Raw genomic sequence first — 21,332 nt, 5'->3', positions numbered from 1 at the left:
ATATTGAAAGTTGAATGTGATATTGACAAAAATAAAAATAAATTAAAAAAGGGAATTAACGCACACACCTGCAGTACACTTTTAAACCAAGGCTAATCATACAATTCTATGGCGCTTTTTCAATTCTCTTTCAACACTTTTACCTAAACTAAAAAAATAAAAAATAAAAAATCAATATATTCATTTTGGTCAATACAACTTGAGTGAAAAAAGTGAAACAGTGCCATCAAGTGGTTAAAATGTGAACATGCAAGCTGTGTTTTTTGTGCTACATAGAAAATAAAATGCTTTAAAGGGATTGTGCCTGATTTTTTTTTTCATGTAACAAAGTTACAACTGTCTGCATCTAATTGAGCTCAACAGTGACCTCTGACTCCCTGCGTCCAGAAATACATTTCTCATTCATTTTTCCCATTGACATAGAAAAAAAATATATACTAAATGTTCAAAAGCTCAGAGTTAAAGTGCTCTGTGGAACTAATGACACAAGACATATAATTGTATTTAAAAACTGCTTCTTAAACTTTATAAACCACTAAGTTACTAAAGCATTTAGATGAATCTTGCTTTGCTGTGTATTTCAGACATAAAACAACTGTGTTATGGATATTACTTAACATGTAGCTGGTTAGCATCCGTGATGCCTTTAAAAGCTTAATATTTAAATGTTTCAAAAAGTCTAAAAAGTCTAAGGGAAAAATGTCACTGAGCAGAGTGTCACTGCTCCATTATAAAGCACTTTTATCGAATCAGGAAGTGCGGTCTTAGCATGTTAATTGTTGTTAACATTACAGTGACAGTAAAACTCCACACTGGTCTCTGAGAGTTGTGAAAAGGGCTCATAAACTCATCATGGTGAATCATTAGGATGCTCTGAATGCAAAAGGTAAGTGAGGAATAACTTTGGACCACTACAAACTGATTAAAATTAACTAGTTTTGTTTTTCATGTTGTAAAACGGTAAAAATCTGGCACAGCACCTTTAAATACAGGTATATGTTTTGTGTATTCGCTCACTGTCTGAGTTGTTTCCGGCGTTGGATCTATGCGTCTGTAGGACTCCGGCCACAATGGAGTCGGGCCAGAAGCGCTGAGTCGGGCGGTGCTGTGACTTCATCTTCTTGGCTTTGGGGGCGGGGTCTGGGTTACTGGCATCCAACATGGGCTGCAGAATACGCCGACGTGCGTTTATGAACCTGGGGATGAGAGGAGGGATGGGGAGGATGAAGAGAGGAGGGGAGGATGAGGGGAGGATAAGGGGAGGAGATGAGGATGAGAGGAGGATGAGGGGTGGATGAGAGGAGACAAATGCTCACACCAAGTACCACCGAAGACAATATTTGCCTTTCTGAGTAACACCAGATCTAAACCAGGTCTATATTAGGACTATTCCAGGTCTAATTTAGGACTAAACCAGGTCTAAATGTGGACTTGATTCTTTCATTGACTCACTTAAGTGTTTGTTCTGATTGTAAAGTTCCTGTACATGTTTTATTGACGTTAATGAGTTATACATGGACCAAACAAAAATAAATGATGAAATGACTACATCGTTTCTACTGTAGCTCTAAACAAGAAATTACCCAGAAAAGTGGATAAAATGAACTAAAAGAAGCAAACCCACAAACTGAAGAGCTCAAGTACCACAGTTTGAGAAACACTGGTCTATAATTAAGTAGATCAGTGGTTCCCAGTCTCTGTTATATTAAGTGACCACTAAAAATCGGCTCACACTCTTTGTACCAGTGTTTATTTAGACATTTTAAATCTGTTTACTGGAATATCACCCATTTTAACAATTATACTGTCAGTTTTATTCATATTTATGCCTAGACTTTGCTACAGAACATTATTGAGGATGTAAAAGTGTAAAATGTACTACAGATAATGTTTTATATGTAAATACGATTCAGGTCCACCTTTTTTAAACATCTGGCACGAACAGTTTTGTTAATTTATGTAGTTACAGGGATCAGACAGCAGGGGGCGACAGTAGCTCACAGTAGCTCGTCGGCGTATGCTCATCTCCACAGCATCAGTGAAAGGAATTAAACAAAAAACAATTGTCCTCATTGTTTCAGAATAGCTATTCAGGTGTGCTAATGCTAACTATTAACACAAACAAACATTTAAACCCCTCTAAAAGGCTATGGTCCATAAACAGTGATGGAACGTAATGAAGGAAAAGTTCTTAAGTAGAAATGTTAAGTATCTCTACTTTACTTAAGTACATTTTAAAGTGGATGCTTGTACCTCAGTACATTTGAGAGCAGGTATCTGTTCCTTGTACCCCACTACACCTTTAACTGGACTGTATTTTTATTATTGTGTGAAACCTGTGGAAAAGGCTGAGGGTTTATTTTTTAAATGTTCATAAGCTGAGCAAACAAAATATACAAATAAAAACTGTCGATTCATTTGTTTCTGTTGAACAAAATTCAGCTCAAATCTTTATCAAAATCACTACATTTGAAGCTTCATTAGATCTCAAAATCTGCATAAAATACTTTTACTTTTTACTCCTTAAGTACATTTTAAACAGGTACTTTAACACTTTAACTTAAGTTGATTTTTTCATGTGATATTTTTATGGAGCTCTTGTTCCACCACGTCTATAGACCATTATCTGATGTACTTGACAACCTTTACCAGTAGATGGCACTGCTGTGCTGTGGAACAAACCTTATATCAAGCGGCTCAGACTCCAGTCCAGACTAAACCTCATATTTTCTGAGTTAATCTGATTTTAGCACTTCCTCTTACCAGTTATTTACTTGCAACAGAGTGAGGCTGGTTTGTGCCGCGATCTGCCTCTTCTCGTCCTCTGTGGGGTACGGGTGCTGTCAGGAAGAAACAGTTTGGAAGAACTTGAGACAAAAACATTCACCAAATATAATTTGAATGTTTAACTAATTAGATGTATTAGCAAAGAAAAGTCTGCACGATGATCCGGATTGAAAGGCCAATACAATCCCAACTCCTAGTGTATAGAGTCATTGAGAAAGACACTTTATCAAGCTTGCATATGTGTGATGGTATGTGAGTAATGCTAGGAAGAGAGTATGAACTAATTACTACTTTAAAATTACAATATTATATAAAAGAATGCATTTTGTTCAGATTGGCAAATACAGCAGATGTGGTTATGGTGAAACATCAAATGTTACACAAAATTGACTTTTTGAGCTTTAAGCCATGTTATAATGTCACCTCCTCAAAAACATATCTGGAGTTATATTTTGTTTCACTCACATATGTTTGAATATCCCTGCATTATTAGTCTATCTACATCTCCAAACCTCAAGATGCTCTGTTTCACCTTGTGATGTCATGTAGTGGTAGTTTTCAAGTTAAGAGCTCCTTTTACCTTTAGTTCAGTAGAGATCGGCAATTCCAGATCTGAAATGATCCAAATGATTCTAGTGAAGGTGTATGGAGTTTAACAACACAGTAAAGCACTTCCTGGATCACCACATGACATCACAAGGTGGAACAGAATGTTTTCAGTTTGAGAGAAATTGCCTAAATATGCAGGGATTGTGTGAATGAAACAAAACACAACTCCAGGTCTCTTTGTGATGAGGAAACAACATTATAACATGGATCAGAGAATAGTGTTGTATGGGCCCTTTAAACTTGCAGAAACAACATATGTTAATTTGTTCCAAAGCCAGAGGGCCAATATAAAAGTGATCTGAGGGCCGCATTTAGCCCCAGGCCGCAGACTGGACACCCCTGATGTGTTTGGATCTAAGAAATGACAAGTAGCATAATTATTGTCAGGTTATTTGGTTCTATCTTTTCCTCTTTATTCATTTTTGATTTTTTTGTTTCTTCTAGTTGCACATCTACAGGTAAACTGGTGTGCGTTCGTTTTGATCGCCTTAATAATAATCACATTGTAAGTAGAGGTAAGTAGAGACTCGGCTCTTTTGAATGGCTCTTTGAAATAAACCAAACCCAAAAAGGAGCTGAAAGTCCCATCACTAATTGTAAAAACAGAGTAATATTTGACTAAATTTGGATGAGTTTTTTTGGCTCACCATGAGATGCTGAAATAACCACGACCTCATGATGTTGGTAGCGTGTTTGGGCAGGACCCCCCTCTTATTCTTACACTTCTTATCTTCACTGTCCAACAGAGACGACAAGTCCACATTCACCTGTGTCAAAAAAAGTAATAAATTAATTAATTAAAAATAAAATAAAACTAAATAGAAATGTGTAGTATAGCACCATATCAAGCAAAAGGACAACAGAAGCGGATGGCAGGCTGGGCTTAGTTATTGTTGCCACGGAAACAAAGGGAGACTACCAATTACCTATCTCTTTTTTCCTGTCGCAAGGGCAGAAACACCTCCTCAAGTGTCACCATGGCAACGGAATTTGAGTAATGACACTTAAAATATCGAGGAAGCGGCACCCTTGACTCTGGGGGAACACAAGAGGGTCAGACGCCCTTTTTGATAGCTAAAAGGGCATACGGCGGGATTCGGTGTTTTTGTAATTATGACTTGGCTTGGAGGGTTTGTTCCTGTGGTAAACATTCATCATAGTTTTATGTCAGTTAAGTGGCCCTTTGTGGGGAAAAGTTGAGATGAAAAGTACAAAAATACAGGAAGTAGCGGTGAGTTTTAAAACAGAATCCTTCTAATCTCATCAAAACTCTGTCTAAAATGCAGGACCAGGTTATGAGCAAAGTTTTAACATCAAACATCTATAAATATTGTGCAATTTAGACAAGTTCTGTTTGTACGGTTGCTAGTTAAGAAAATACCTCTACATATCTGCATGTCATATCTGCATCGAACCAGGAAGTAAAATTATACACTTCACCATAATAAAAATAAAAATAGAAAAAAATAGGCTTGCCTTTTGTAAAATTTAAAATCTATTCTATGTTAACTATGTTTTATAGTAATGTATGTATGGAGTTTAAAAACACAGTGGAGCACTCCCTGTATTACCAAATGACATCACAAAGTGGAGCAGAGTGTTTTCAGCCTAAGATACACAGGGTATTAACCCATATGGCATTTAAAGCACGATCTGAACGAGATGGGAGTCGGGCGTAGTTCCAGCACAAACTTTAAAAAGACTAAAATGTGCAAAATGACTCAGGCCTCACACTGAGAGAGAGGGAGAGATTTGATTTGTGAGAGGAGTGAGGATGCTTTCTTCACAAGAGGGGGCGCTAGAGGACACGTCACAGTAGCTCTGACAGTTGGGAGCAGGCGGTAGTCCATATGGAGCAGTGTTTGTGAAGAGGAGACACTCACTCATTGTGATGACAGTGTCGGCGGCATCATAAACAATACTTTTGAGGAATAATAGAGCTGATGCTGTGCCAAAGGCGTTTCTGAGAATGGCATTTCTATACAAGCCACAATATGTCTTTATCACAAGGGGAAGAATGAGGGGTTGTTTCATTTAAAGAGGGGTATTTTACTTCTATGGGGTATTAGCTGCTAACACATAACATATTTAGGAGTGTGGGTGTGACATAGGTGTGTGTGCTGAGCAACATTAGCATGCTAGTTCTTGTTATCATTACTGTGATGGTAAAACTCTGCTCTGGTCTCTAAAAGTTGTGAAATGCTTTTATAAGACCTGTCTCTGTCTGCTGTTGTTTTTCTGACTCTCACAATGCACTGTGGACTATAGTGACCGGTCTAGTGACCACTGATGACCACTACTTTTCAAGGTGCACTGAGGGAAATTTCGAGTGCACTATTTTCTCAGCAACTGGATATTCAGACACCACTAAAAATCTATGACCCCTAAATAATGCCCTAAGCAGCGAGTAGTGTGTACATTCACACACAGCCATAGTCTTCTGGGCTGAGCAATGTTAGCATGCTAGTTGTTGTTATCATTACTGGTGAAACTGTTCTGGTCTCTAAAAGGTGTGAAATGTGCTTATAATCTCACCCTGGTGAATAATTATGATTACAGAAATACATTAGGAAAGTGAGTAATACGTCAGTGTAGAGTCAAAAAATCCAAGACTGGAGGGTGAATTATAGAAAAAAATCTGCTAACTCATTGGCAAACGTTTTTCAAGTTTTAAAATTCAAGTTCTTGGTTTGACGCTATGTTGTACTGAAGATAACATTTAGATCCTGTTATAACAGCAACGAGCGTCCAAACTGCTACAGTTTTGCAGTGGAGCCTATCGGAACATGCATTGTAGAGATTCAATAGGCTCTGTGCACTGTGCCATGTTAGCTAGCTCACTGTGTCTCAAAGAAAATATTTTATTTAGTCAATATCACTCGCTCTTCTATACTATGGATGATGTCAGATACCAACGCCGAAACAGAAAATTGTGTTGGATCAGATACTGGCTTCCAAATATCGTTTCAAACAAACATATAAAATGATGTAATATGACCCAGGAAGTCTCATAATGTTCGAAAATGTGTTTATACAAAGTTGTTCTGTCATTACTTGAGAGAGAAATAACACATACATACCACATTTGTATCAGTTTTGTCTTATTCTATTTTAGTTTAAAGGAAACAAATGCTGTTGTCAGTCTCTGCTTTGTTATTAGTTGATATCATAGTATCAAAATCAGTACTGGAACTGAAGAACCTGGATCGCTGTATCTCTACTACAGACAAACTGAGACAAAGTGGGAAACCCCCATTGCCCCCTGTGCAGCCCACATAAAACTGAATTCATTACAGTCACAGCTGGATGTCACGTGGAGGAGCCCTGTCACTCTCCCCTCCTTCTCTCGCCCCCTTCAGCCCAGGGAATGTGCACATGAGGGCTGGGAGTGTGCACGTGAGGGCTGTCATGATAACAATGCACATGAAGCAGAGAGATATTGCAATAAAGTTTGAGAGTGTGCATGTGAAGCCTGGGAGTGTGCACGTGAGGTCTAGGAGCGTGCACGTAAAGCCTGGGAGCCTGCACATGAAGCCGGGGATTGTGCGTGTGAAACCTGGGAGTGTGCATGTGGGGTCTGGGAGCGTGCACATGAAGTTTGAGAGTGTGCACGTTAAGCCTGGGAGTGTGCATGTGGGGTCTGGGAGCGTGCACGTGAAGTTTGAGAGTGTGCACATTAAGCCTGGGAGTGTGCATGTGGGGTCTGGGAGCATGCACGTGAAGGGGGTTTGAATTAATTGGTGGCAGATGAGCTCGGAGTGCGATTACTCGGGGCTTGTCTGTAAAGAAGCACTGGGGCTGCGTCCAATTCCCATCGCCTGTGTCGAGCGGTGCCCCGGCCGCACTCAGATTCTAACAGAGGAGAGTGTGAGTCTCGTCTAAAGTGATCCCCCCGCTGCTGCTGCTAAACGACTGTCCCCAAGTCTGTAGGTTTAATCATTTCTGGAGTCAGGTGAATAACAGAGAAAAGACTGTGATCTTAAGGGAGGGAGGAAATACTGCAGCATTTTTATTCACGTATTAAAGTTTAAAGCATTAATAATACAAAATAGATCATATATACCACTGTGTATCTTTTATCTATAATTACCCTCCCACTTTACCTTCTTTTGTTCATCGATGCAACGAGGATGTGCTCAAGTTAAAAGTTTATAGAGTTTGATCCATATGTCGGCTGGCTGACATAATCATCCAATAGAAAAGACATATTGGGTTAATGTTGAAAATTGAACCAATGTGGCCGATATCACACTATACTCTATTATTATTTGTGTATTTTAACTGCTCCTTGTGCTTAAAATGCCCCTCTGGGTTAAAAATACCAGCAGTTTGCCTTTCCAAACCCTCAACAATATGAACATCAATGGATCTCAAAAGTCCTTTTCAGTAAGTCTTTTTCTGACCCTAGTTTCATGTTCTGTATGAGAAAAGGAAAGAGTGGAGTCTTGTTTGCTGCTGGTCTGGTTTTTCAATATTGCAGCTCATCTCTTGGGTTTCAGCTGTGTGTTATCTGCATTTCAACATGCTGAAGATGTCTGTGTAATCCCTCAGTTGTCCACCTATGATCCATAGCAAAAGAAAAACTGAATTCTGTCAACTGAACAAAAGTTATAACTCAATAATCAGACCTAAATCTAAACAAGGATAACAATAGTGCTAGCGAGTATGCTAATAGTCAGTATGCTAGTATTAGAGCGTCCATTAGGGGCCTGAATGATTATGCAAAATATGACTCAGATACAGTTCACACGTAGATAGACCTAAATAACAAACAGAAACTGTAAACAAACAGGTGTGTTAGCTTCAGTGTAGTTAGCTCATCCCTTCAGACAGATGTAACGCAGTGTCGACCAGTAAACTGACCAGAACTGAATAAGCAGCTTTGATGAGCAGCCAAACGTCTTCACTCTAAAACTTTTGTCAAGTTACAGAATAGATTTTTTCTTTTGCTAAACATTTTGAGGACTTTCTCCCATTCAAAAAACACAGTATTTAGTTAGTTGTATTTGGCAGCGGTCCTAATGTTCCATCATTCTGAAACCCAGGGACAGGGTTTTGAAAACGAGAAAATATCCAGGGCCGTTGGTGTAGTGTTTGACAAATTACAGTTGGAAAATGGCTCAATTAGTAGAGCCAGCAGCACATACAGCTCAAGGCGACACTAGCCTGCTCTCACTCCTACATGACTGTGGTTAATATTCCACTGTACTATCACAAGTCCAAAAGTCCATCCTTAAACGTGAAAAACCTTGCCTTGATGAGTGACAATTCACTTCACAATATTTTTTAAAAAACTGTTAGTCTGTGTTTCTTTGCGATATCGAATAGTGAGTATTGTGTTTGACAGACCAGGCTTTCAACATTCCACAGCAACAGTAGTAACGGCGACACCAGGGCCAGCCATTTCCACAACAATCAAACACTCCAACATAATGATTTAACTGGAGCACTACTACTAAAGATGCCCTTTGAGACCAGCACAACACTCCAAATCACCAGAATATTAAAGGAAAAACTGTGTCCTTGTGTCATAAAAAATCCCATTCCGGGTCTTCATACGGATTTGAGCGTTTAAAGCCTTTCTAAGATGGACCCAACATTTGTGCTCGGAATATTCCCCTCCTATAACACGCTCAGATCACATTGGAAACATTTTGAGTAAAACGCTGTAAACGATTTATCATCTCAGCGTTTTGTTAGTGTAAAAATATCTTAAATTGCATGCTCACACTGCGCTGAATTGTGGCGCAACCTGGCAACTTCATGAAAGAGGCCACGAGCATCACCGGGATAAACAATTTCCATTTTGTTAGTCAGCGGGGGGCAGTGTTCAGGCTGAGACAATGAAAAGGCACCCGGGGGGCTGGGGGGGGAGATGTAAGAAGAGCCTTTTAACAATAACAAATGGAGGTGGTGGGGGGCTTTGGGCCAGGCGGGGGGCGAGGGGCGGGCACGAGGCAGGGGCAGTGTGCTAGAGATTAAATAAAAATCATCAAAATTGGATAATATAATTTGAAATACTTTGACAATGGGTCGCACTGCTTGTTTCCAATGAAAACCATGCAAATTACTGCCGAAAAGCTTTGGTATAGCAGGGGAGCAGGCCCGTCGACAGAAATTTCGGGGCCCAGGGCAAGAAACCTCACATGGGCCCCCCTCTAATATGAATTAATAGGAAGTGTTTCAAATTCTGAGCCCCTAAGACCCTGAGGCCCAGGACAATAAATAGACCGCTTTGTCTCCCCCTCTACTCACCTTCAGGGGGGTATGAAGGGGGAGCTCTTGGTAGATGGGGGTGATATACTGTCTACTGTCCAACACAAGATGATTTCAAATTTGTATTTTAAAAGTATGGAAGATTAGTATTTCCAGGGTTTCAGAGTGATGAAAACTTAGGGCTGTTGTCATAGCAACTTGCAATTTAAACTAAATATTATTGCTATCTTCTGAATTTGAAAAGTCAAAGATTTTGCAGATAACAGAAAGCTGAAGCAAATGGATACTGTCTATGATTAAAAAGTCAAAGTTTATTTATAGAGTGCCTTCCAACAGCCAAAATGTGAACGAGCTGCTTTATAGAAAACACATAAAACCAAAAAGCAAACAGAGGAGTAATAAAAACAGTGGTATAGGAGCCATTGGACAGTGTGTCAAAGACCTGAATGTGTGTGTTTTAAGATGAGCTTTGAAGAGAAATTGAGTTCCAGAGCTTGGGACCAGCAACAGTAAATGAACAATCACCAAACTTCTTGTATGTGAACCACAGACTGTATAAAGAAGTGGAATAAGTGAGTGAGTATGACGTCACCCGTGGCGTTCAACTCCAGTCAAATGAAGCTCATCCAGCAGTTACAGGGGCCGCAAGTATCATAGCAACTAAAACGCCAATCTGAAGCGAGGCTATTGAAGATAACGCCCCTTCCCACCCGCATTGCTGGTTTAGCAGGAGGAGGGCGCTTAGCAACACTGTCAATCAAACCTGTTCCTAATGATACCAGGAGCGACCTCGGGGAAAGAAGACGCTTGATTTGTCTGTTATTAATGTTCATATCTTGATTTACGGACATAGCCAAGTGAAATATAACTTATACTTTTTTAATAAAAAATATACCAGGATCATGTAGTGCGGATTAATACAACCATTTTAAGACCAAAATAACGAGCCTGAGAGCAGCAGTTATAGAGAGAGAGGTGACAGTTTTCTAATGTAAAGTGAACTGGAGCCAAAGTCGATGGAACTGGAAGCGAGCCCATGAGCACTTCCTATTTGGAACGTGGCAGCTAGCAGTTTCACTATGTCCATTTATAAATACAGTCTATGGTGCTCTCACACCTATTAGCTCGCACTGCTGTTTTCCTTGTTTAGCTTTAGGTCTGAAGATGGAGTTATAAATAGGAGACAAAGTCATTTTAGTTTTTATCCCCCACCTTTCGCTCCTGTTGAAGTGCTTTACCTGCGAGTTCTGGATCTGAATGGTTCCTGGAGGCAGCCCCTGCGTTAACACTTGCCCTTGTGATGTCACCATGGCAACCGGCTGGTACAGGGTCCCACCTGAGGGGATAATGTACTGTCATGAGTATCAAGCCCCACTACTACGGCACAAACTACTGCACACATCATCTTATTAAGACAAAAACATGAAAACACAGAGATGGAGTGATTCAAGGTGCGATAGTGCCCTGAATGAGAAACAGGAAGAGAAAGAAGAAGGGAGGATGTGTGTGTGTGTGAGTGTGTGTGTTTGGGTGTGTGTGTGTATGTGGGTTAGCTAGCTAGCGGGCTAATTAGGCTTGATCAAGACACTCTTATCGCAGTCTGTTTGAGCTCTTCGATGTGTAGTGATCAAAGCACACACATTGATTTATTTTGGGTTAAAAGGGATTTCCAGAGGGCAGGATTAACATTTGACTGTACAGGGCTGACATTAGAAGAGACTCTACCAGGCGAGCTCTCTGTCAAGAATACTTCCACATCCACACAAAACACCAGGCACTACAATATTAGGCAAATTACAAGTTGTTTGCTAGCAGTCACAGCCAAATTATGAAACTGATATAAATGACTTTCACAATCTAGTTTTAAGTTGTTTTGACTGTCACACTACGTAACTTTTCTGTTACAGGGTCCACCACCTGTTTGTCTCCCTGGGTCATAGGTTATTGTTTTTCCAAGAATGTCCCGCAGTATGACATTAAACTACATTTATTCAATAACAGGTGTTTGAAGGGCCTATATTACGCTCTTTTCTGATCTCTGGTTTAATGTTGTTTCCTCATCACAAACAGACCTGGAGCTGTGTTTAGTTTCATTCACACATATTTAACACACAAACCTGCATATTTAGGCTGAAAGAGTACTTCTCTCAAACAGAAAACACTCAATACACCTTGTGATGTCATGTGGTAATACAGGAAGTGTTCAATTGTGTGTTACACCTTCAAGAGAATCATTTGGATGATTTCAGTCCTGAAATTATAAATCTCTACTAAAAAAAGGTAAAAGAAGCTGTTAAGTTGAAAACTACAGCTTCATGACATCACAAGGTGGAACAGAGCGTTTTGGGTTACTCAAACATGTGTGAATGAACAACACAACTCCTGGTATGTTTTTGCGGGGGTAATAACATTATAACATGGCGCAAAGCTCACAAGAATCCATTTTGTGTAATATAGGATTTTAATAGCTAATGTTACTGTTAGCGAGCTCGCCTCACCACAGATCTGACCTATCTTGCACAGATGGTGTAAAGTTCATTCAGCACAGTTTTTATCCTCCAAGTAGTTCATATTTACACCACCAGTCAAATGTTTCGACACACACTCATCATTCAATGTTTTTTTTTTTTCTTCATTTTTGCTACTTTCTACATTTAATATAAACACAAAATACATCAAATATATGAAGCAAATTCTATTAAATGATGGAGCATTTTTAAAATATACTTTATATATAAAATATTTAGTAGTGAAGTTATTTAACTTTTTTTTTCTTAACTACATAATTCCATATATCTTACGTCATATATTTGCACAGACTGTATATATAAATGGCTAACCTGCTAGCTGCTGTGTTCCAAATAGGAAGTGATCCTGCTACATCGACTCTGGCTCCAATTCACTTTATATTGAAAAACTGTGGCCCTCTCTCTGTATCTGCTGCTGTCAGGCTCGTCATTTTGGTCTTAAAATGTTGTACATGATCCTGGGGTTTTTATTTCACTACTGTGTCTTTAAATCAAGATATGAACATTAATAACAGACAAATCAGGTGGCTTCTTTCCCTGAGTTAGCTCGCTTCCACTAGCTTTAGCAACAGGTTTGATTGACAGCGTTGCCAAGCACCCGCTCCCTGCTAAACCAGTGATTCGGGCGAGAAGGGGGACAGAACAACTTCACCCCGGACTGGCTTTTTGGTTGCTATGATAATCACGGTCGGTATTCCAAATATGGAATTTGGCTCCAAATTGCCCCTGTAACTGCTCTATCCTCAATGAGCTTCATTTGACTAGAGCCAAACACTGTGGGTGATGTCACACTCTTCTTTATACAGTCTATGTATATTTGATGTCTTCGGTATGCATATAAAATGTATAAAGTAGTAAAAATAAAGAAAAGAAATACTGAATGAGAGGGTGTATCCAAATGTTTGACTGGTGGTGTTAATCTGCACTGACGTTTACCTGCAGATACAATGAGCTATGCTGAAAAAATAAATATATAAATAATAAATCCAATAGAACACATGGACAGTTTGTGTTTGCATAGTGTGTAGTATTTCTAGAGCTCTTACCAGACACCACTTGAGAGTTGATGGTCGTCATGGACACGCCTCCCTGCTGCAGACCGCCGGCCGGCACTACGATCCCCGCGGGGTTAACCGAGCTGGAGACAGAGGTCATGGGTGGAGAGGAGGTCTGAATTAGTTCCTGGGGGATCACAGAGAAACACTAGTGAGCGGTCTGCCTCACAACTACGACGCCATCATGTCGAAATGTAGGTCATGTTTTTAGTCAAAATATGCAACAGATATTATAGAACGATAAAGTTATTACTAGGGCTGTGCTCAAGATATCGATGTGTAATATGGGACTGTGGCAGACTTCTTGGCACGTATACTTATCATAAACTGCATAAAGAAGTGGGGTAAGGGAGTGTGACGTCAGCCATAGTGACCCAAGTAAAAGTAAAAGCATCACATAAAAAATGTACTCTAAAGTAGTAAAGTGCCTGTTTAAAAAGTACTTAAAGAGTAAAAAGTAAAAGTATTTCATGCAGATTTTGAGAGCTAATAAAGCTTCAAATGTAGTGATTTTGATATTGATAAAGATTCGAGCTGAATTTGGTTCAACAGAAACAACTGAAGGCATAATTTTTTACTAGCAGTTTTTTATTTGTAGATTTTTGTTTGCTCACATTATGAACGTGTTAAAAATAAACCCTCAGTCTTTTCAGCAGGTCTCAGACAATAATAAAAAATACCAAAAGTATCCACAATAGGGAGGACTCGGAGTGTGAGAAGACACAAAGGGTCTAGGGGTCAGAATATCTCCTAAACTACAACAGTCACCTACATCACCATAGAGTTTAGATTTGTAGATAGAGAGAGTAGTGTCTGACCTGCTGTAGGCCCAGGCTGGTGTGTGTGGGAGAGTAGGGTCCTCCCAGGTCGTTTCGTAGCAGGTTATCACTGTGCATCTTGGTCTTGAGACATGTGATGTAGCGGTTACAGAAGTCCTTACACAACTCATTCACTTTCTCCAACTCCAACAGGTGGATCCGCAGAACCTGGATGGCCTTCACCATCTGAGCACATGGAAACACAGACAGACATGTGGAAATGAGTTATACAATACACATGTGCACATCTTATTCTGCATAGAAACTGCTAACACTGCAGTTTAGATTTGTACAAAAATGTTGTGAAATGTCCTTGTTTATCAGATGCACTCCCTGGGTCTCCATGAAGTCTTATTCTGTATAAAAACTGCTAAACCCTGTAGTTTCACTCTGTACAAACATGAAATGCGATTCTTGTATTAGTTTGTCAGTTCATATTTCTGTCTTTTTGTCAGTTCTTTTGGATTTGTAATACTGGCAGCAAAAAGTTATAATGGGCTTTGACTATTGCATTGTACAGTTAGATTGAACTACAAAGACTAGGATCCTTTGCTCTGTTTCAATGCACCCAAGTGTTGTTAGTAGTAGCATTATTTTTCTAGCATTTCCACCCAGAGCAAAGCATATTCTTACATTTTCAAATGCAACCTGCCATTTTTATAGTGGGCCTAGTCCATATAGTAACGTAGACCAGCCCCTGACAACTTATTACTGTAAAATGTGTAGGTAACTGTTTAATAGAGGGCTTTTCTACCTTTAAAACACCAGTGTGCACAGATGTGGGTTAAGTGTCTTGCCCAATGACGCAACATCAGCATTCATCTGTGGGAGCTGGAATTGCACTGCCAACCTGTGGGTCAATGGATCTGATCGCTCAACCAATGATGTTTATGTCAAGAGTGGGATTTGAATCGTCAACCTTCGGATCAGAGGATGAGCACTCTACCAACTGAGCTATTATCACCCAAAGTCGTGAAATATATACAAGAACAAACTCTGTGTAAAAAAATAGACTCAACTGGTAGAACATAATGGCTTAAACTGAAAGAAAAAGATGCGCTAATAATCCCTGAAACATTTTAACATGTTTATTTTCAAACCTCCTATTTAGTCTCATGCACAAAACAATAACTGTTCTTCACATGACGCAGGTGTGTTAGACAGAGCCATTATTGGACATTGATTCATAAAAATTCAGAGGAGAATAATAAGGGAGCAGTTTTCTCAAATAGATAATTGTCTCCAAAAGCAGAGACTTCAGAGCGTAAATACAAGACTGAGATGTGCCTTTTTTTTTAAATAAATGAATGTACAACTAATATTTGGATATTTTTGCTTATTTAAACCCTTTGTTCACTTTATGTGTGTTAGTGCTTCAAAAATATCCTCATATCCAGTTAAAACTGTTGTCCTTAAGATGCTGTACCTTATGTTTACTGTCTTAAAAACTCGAAAATACATAATTAATTCATTTGAAACAAAGTGTAAATCCAGGCTCCAAGCGATTCTGTTTAGCTCTGCACATGACTGAAAGGTTTTCATTCTTTTAATCTTAATTTTATGATTATTATTTATGTTTTGATTTGTTTGAATTGTGATTTATTCTGTAAATCACTTTGAATTACTTTGTGTACCAATTGTGCTAAACAAATAAACTTTACTTTGCCTGAAACCGTTTCCATCTGTCTTAAAGTGCTCCTCACTCTTTTTAGCATTATTCACTGCAAAGAGTTTATAAGTGCTTTTTCAGTCATGTTGACTAACTAGTATGCTAACAGTGCACCAGCATTATTTCTTGGTCTGTGGCTGAAAGAAAAAACTATTTTGAATTAGATGCAGACAGCACACATCGTTCTCATTTTGACCCTAAGTGCTGTACATGTTCATGTTGGCACTACATACTACAGTCGCCAGGATTCAGTGACCCAACCCACACAAGGGCGTATGAAAAACGAGCCAACACAGCCCCGCCACCTCCTCACACAGACCTGTCCCCTCCCTTCACAGCCCCGCCCCCTCCTCACACCCCTGCTCCATACAGCACGGATGTCTTTGCATATAAAGATTTATCACCAAAATTCAGGACTATCACTATGATTATTCTAAAATCAATACGTTTTACATGGAAAATTGCTCTGGCCAAACCTGCGGACAATATTTCTCACCAGAGGTAGCCCTTAAAAAGCTGCCCAATTGCGTGGGAAAACCGTGTACCAGGCAACACACCTTAATACATGTTTACAACTATAGACCGAGGTGCCAACCACTTTGTAAATGTATAAACCATAGACTGTGGCTCCAATTCACTTTACATTAGAAAACTGTGGCCTCTCTCTGTAACTGCTGCTGTCAGGCTCGACATTTTAGTCTTAAAATGTTCATATTAACCTGCTCTATGTGATCCTGGTGTTTTTACTTCGCTATTGTTTCTGTAAATCAAGATATGAACATTAATAACAGACAAATCAGGCATCGTCTTTCCCCATCATGTTGCTAACGCTAGCAACATGATGACAGCATTGCTAAGCGCCCACTCCCTGTTAAACCACCGGTGCAGCCAAGAAGGGGCCTTACCTTCAACAGCCTCACTCCGCATTGGCTCTTTGGCTGCAATGATACTCGCAGCCGGAATATGCAACGTGGCTCCAAATTGGCCCCTATAACTGTTTGCCTCAATAAGCTTCATTTGACTGGAGCCGAACTCTATGGATGACGTCACACTCACTTAGTCCACTTCTTTATACAGGGTGTGGTATAAATCCTAACTTCAACCTTGATATCTGAGAGTAATCTAGCATCCCGATTCCCCCACTTTTTCACTCCTCACTGTTCCCCCAAAGTCGTCCATCAAGGTCAACATAATGGACAGAAAAGTGCTTGTTCTAGACACACATAAATCAGCTAATTAAAGCATGTGGGTTTAATCAAGGGACCAGTAAGTGCAGCGCCCATCACTGCCACCGTCAGACCAGTGTGCCAGGCTCGTGCCCTTTGGGACCGACTCTACACCCAGCGGCCCGTAAAACCCCCAGATGCAGGGTTAATAGACTGTTATAGCCTACCAATGTCACGAGTGCACTTTTTATCTAGTCTCCGCCCACTCTCTTCTATTGAGGACATGATCAGCCGCATCCCCTTTGACAAAATGTGTAATTAGAACGAGCAGCGGCAGGAGGAGGACTACAGCAGAAAGGTGGGGACGATGTGTGGCAGTAATCACGGGATGCACTGTAAAAACTGAAAATGTGTTTGATTGATAATGATGGAGACGAATTTCAAAACATTGGGTTGTACAATTTGGAAATGCAGCACAAATGAACAGTTTTTACAAAGCCAAATTGTGTAAATTCAGGTATTTTTGATGGCACATGCGTCGTGTGACCAGGGTGACCAGGGTTTCAAACTTTTATGGCTTAAATCTGATCATAAACCAAAAAAACAAAAACTATTATAACTATAAATATTGACCCCCCAAAAATATAGTTTCAGCAGCTATATATTGAAGGATAAGTGGATACAGTGATGATTGTGACAGGCCTGAGAAGTAGTAGCAGTGGGATGTACTAGTAGCAGAACTAGTAAAATAAGTAAAGGAGGAGTTGAGGTAGGCCTACTTTGCTGCCAATCAGAGTTTCAGTTTTCTGCAGCTAAACCTGAAGATGTGAGACAGGCCTCCACTTTGACAATGTTTAAATCCAGGCTCCAAACGGTTCTGTTTAGCTGTGCACATGAATGAAAGTTTTTTATTCTGCACTCTTCTTCTCATTTAATGTTAATTTTATGATTATTATTGATGTTTTGATTTGTTTGTATTGTGATTTAATGTTTTTGAATTACTTTGTGCAGCAGTTGTGATACACAAATAAACTTACCTTGTCTGCATGTTCATAAACAATTCTGTATTGTCTTTTGCTGTTTTTGCCAACTTAATTATTTAGAATTTAACACCATTTATTTTTTGCTATTGATCTATTGTGTGAGAGCTGTGTCCCTGAGTAATTTCCCTTGTGTATCAATAAAGTTTGTTTGAATAAAAGCCTAATGTTGAGTAAACTTATTATTATTGTGCAATGGCACTGATAGAACATGAGGTGGAAGGAGTGATCAGAGCAGTAGATATTACAGGAGACATGATGATGACGGTCCCAGTGCAGTGCAGGACCCTTGGGGTCCCTAGCTGCAGAATTAGGGCTGGGTGATATGGACAAATATTTCAGTATATCTGTTTTTGTGAATTACATCTTTTCCCTATCAGCAGATGATTAAAAAGTTTTGGTGATGCCTGTTCCTGATTGAAAAATCCAACATAAAATACTAAGTATTATGCATAACAGCTTAGTTTTGTTTATTTATTTGGATCCCATTAGCTGAAAGCAATGCAGTCAGCCAGTCCTCCTGGGTCCATTGAAATATAAAGTTAGCTGCCCTCAGTTATATCCTATAGGGCTGGGCATCATTTTAATTTACTTACTGCAGCAAATAAGTCTAATTGATCAACTTCTCCTCATTCTCTCTTAGAAAACTTTGTGACTTTTTTTTTAACTGTGGCAAACAGATGTTTTTTTACACATGTATATTATATATATGTAGTGCTTGCGCATTTCTAACAGAACTTATTTTAAAACAGGTGGAAAATGAGTAAATGGCACTAAAACAACAATGCCTCGCACAGCGTAGCCATGTTTTAGCTGCCCCTGATGCTAATAATTTAACTGCTTAGCAAACTTTTATGAAAGAAACTGCAGCCTACACAGCCCTATCCTTTGGGGGACATAGTGTGGAGTGAGTTTAGGACAGTTTCTGAGTGTATTTTGCACTAGAGCTCAGTAACATGAAGCTATCTACAGTGGAAATGTTTCAAAAAAGCTAACGGCTCTCGCGGCAGCTTGCATTGCGGCTCGCGTTGCGGCTCGCACTGCTGCTCGCGTTGCTGCTCGTGGGAGTGTCTCTTCCTGAAAACCTAAACGTGAGCAGAATAAAGCCTCAGGTAAATCCTGGATAGATATTCCTGCAGGTCCCGGTGGACAGTGGACAGCTTTAGTCCAAACGTAGAGAACAGGACATGCACACAGAGAAGCCTGTGACATGGGCACACTCACGATGCAGCTCTGTGTGAGGAGGACGAGCCGAGAGACCAGGGAAACAAACGGGCTGAGCGATGGTGTGGCTCGATTTTCACAGAGTTACATTATATCTAATTACGATATGGCCAAATGTATATCTTGTGCAAAATGATATTGATACATTTTAAATATCGATATATCGCCCAGCCCTAAGCATATTCATGGGTTTCAATCTCCTGTTTTAAGTGCCATTTTGAGGACTTCTGCCCAGCAGAAGATACAAGATTTAGTTCTGAATTGTTAATTGTTATGGCAACTGTCCCAATTTTTCATCACTGTTGTTAAAAATAAAAACATGTCATCACCATATTAGCCAAACTCATTATGCTTAAAAACATAAATGAAATTGTGAAATTGTAATGACTAAACTGAGTAGTAGACATAATAGTTGTGGTGTTCTTCAGTCCTTATTACTTTCATGTGTGAGTGAATTCTTACCAAATTGTCTAGCTCTGGGTCTTCGCTGAAGAAGGGTTTGTGTTCTCGCTCCTGTTGATGGACGAAATTCTCGATGTCGACGTCGAAGCTCGCCGAGGTGATGCACTCAGAGCCCTGTGTGGCCTGCTCACACTTCTCAAACAGCAGAGCCAGCAGCGGGAACAGAGGGTGCCTGCACACAAGCACAAGCACACTCAGTTATATAATGTTAATATGTAGGCTGTTAAAACAATCCACGAGCCCTTTAAAGAGGGGGTATTATATACTTCTATGGGGTATTAAAGAGGGGGTATTTTAAGATTCTGATGTCATAATTCCAGATAAGGGGCAAGAACCAGATTTTCCTATTGATTGCATTGTACTTTACCAGGAAATATTAAAAATTGTTAATCCTAAATAAAAAGTGTGTCCAAACATTTGACTGGTAGTGTAGATCTTTATGTAAAATTGGTACTGTTGGCTTAATGTTTTCAAAAATACCATATTCTGAACCTACAGAGAGCGTTCCAATAGTATTTTGTCTCTGTGCAACGGGAACTTGAATGTCATACTGTCAAATGAAAAGCTCTGAAATAGGAGCCAAGTCAGCAGTTAAAATGAACTTTGAGAATCACATTTGAGAATCGCTCCAATGGTTTTAAGTTGGTGTTTTTAAAAAGACAGTATACATAATCTGGATTTTTACATTTGAAAAAACATAACATAGAAAAACTGTTGATACTGCATTTGCTTTATGCTGTGAGATTTATACATTTAACGTGGCAGTCCCTCCTACTTTCTATTTGAATGCAGAAGGGTCCAAAGCATAAAACGTCCTCATTTGGCTCGTACTGATCACTACTGAAAATGTCTATGATTTTCTATATAATCATTATCATAATCATAGTGCATATTTATTTCGTGCTTTTCATGACACTCAAAGACACTTCACACAGTTCAAGACCCTAACCCCGAAGCCCTAACCCACAAAGCACAAATGAAAGAAACAGATAAGACGGATGAGTCTCTGATGTGTTTGGGATCCAGATGGGTGGGGGAAACGGCGGAGAAGGCCCTGTCCCCCCAGGTCTTGTGTTTAGCCCTGATGATGAGAGACAGGAGGTTGGCATCAGCTGAGAGTACGGGTGGAGGTGGTGGAGGAGGTCAGAGAGGCATACAAGGACCGGTTTATGGAGGGACTAGTCATATTATGTTTTACAATGAAGAAAATGTAAAATAGGATCCACATAAACCACCAGTCAAAATGGTTCTATTTCCATGATTATTTCCATAGCAGATTCTCACTGCCTCAAAACTATGAATGGATTCATATCTTTAAGATTTAAGAGAAAAACTGCCTTTGCTTTACTTTAAACCCTGCTTTGCACTTGCATTTCTTGATCCAGACAATGCACACAAAGCAAAGGGTGGATACTTTGAGGATTTGAAAATAAAATATGCAAAAATATTTAGTTGAGTTAATTAAACTTTTTTTCTTCGCTACATAATGTTATATATCTTTCATATATCCAGCGATGGAAGGAGTACTTGATTTTGTTCCTAAGTAAAAGTACAGACACGAGGGCAAAAAAATACTCAAGTAAAAGTATCACATGAAAAAAACTACTTAAGTAAAAGTATTAAAGTACCTGTTTAAAAATGTACTTAAGAGTAAAAAGTAAAAGTATTTTGCGTGTTTTTTGAGATCTAACAAAACTACAAATGTAGTGATTTTGATGAAGATTTGTTTTTAAATTTTGTTCAGCAGAAACAACTGAA

At 39.4% G+C, this 21,332-nt stretch overlaps 1 protein-coding gene across 2 annotated transcripts in view; it reads right to left on the bottom strand.

Annotated features, from left to right (window-relative positions):
* The window catches only part of pknox2 (pbx/knotted 1 homeobox 2), a 155,911-nt gene that overhangs the window by 4,021 nt on the left and 130,558 nt on the right, over window positions 1–21,332 (bottom strand). For both annotated transcript variants that reach the window (XM_033978464.2, XM_055226827.1), the window contains exons 5-11: window positions 19,575–19,746; window positions 14,014–14,199; window positions 13,187–13,322; window positions 10,851–10,948; window positions 4,044–4,163; window positions 2,764–2,840; window positions 1,018–1,196 (exon numbers count right to left, since the gene is read on the bottom strand). In XM_033978464.2, coding sequence (XP_033834355.1) covers window positions 1,018–1,196; window positions 2,764–2,840; window positions 4,044–4,163; window positions 10,851–10,948; window positions 13,187–13,322; window positions 14,014–14,199; window positions 19,575–19,746 — 968 coding nt within the window. The remainder of the gene's footprint in view (window positions 1–1,017; window positions 1,197–2,763; window positions 2,841–4,043; window positions 4,164–10,850; window positions 10,949–13,186; window positions 13,323–14,013; window positions 14,200–19,574; window positions 19,747–21,332) is intronic.

This window comes from Periophthalmus magnuspinnatus, chromosome 14 (genome assembly GCF_009829125.3).
Source record: "Periophthalmus magnuspinnatus isolate fPerMag1 chromosome 14, fPerMag1.2.pri, whole genome shotgun sequence".
Lineage (NCBI taxonomy): Eukaryota > Metazoa > Chordata > Actinopteri > Gobiiformes > Gobiidae > Periophthalmus > Periophthalmus magnuspinnatus.
Note: the sequence above shows the minus strand (reverse complement) of the source record. Positions and strands in the feature narration are given on the sequence as shown.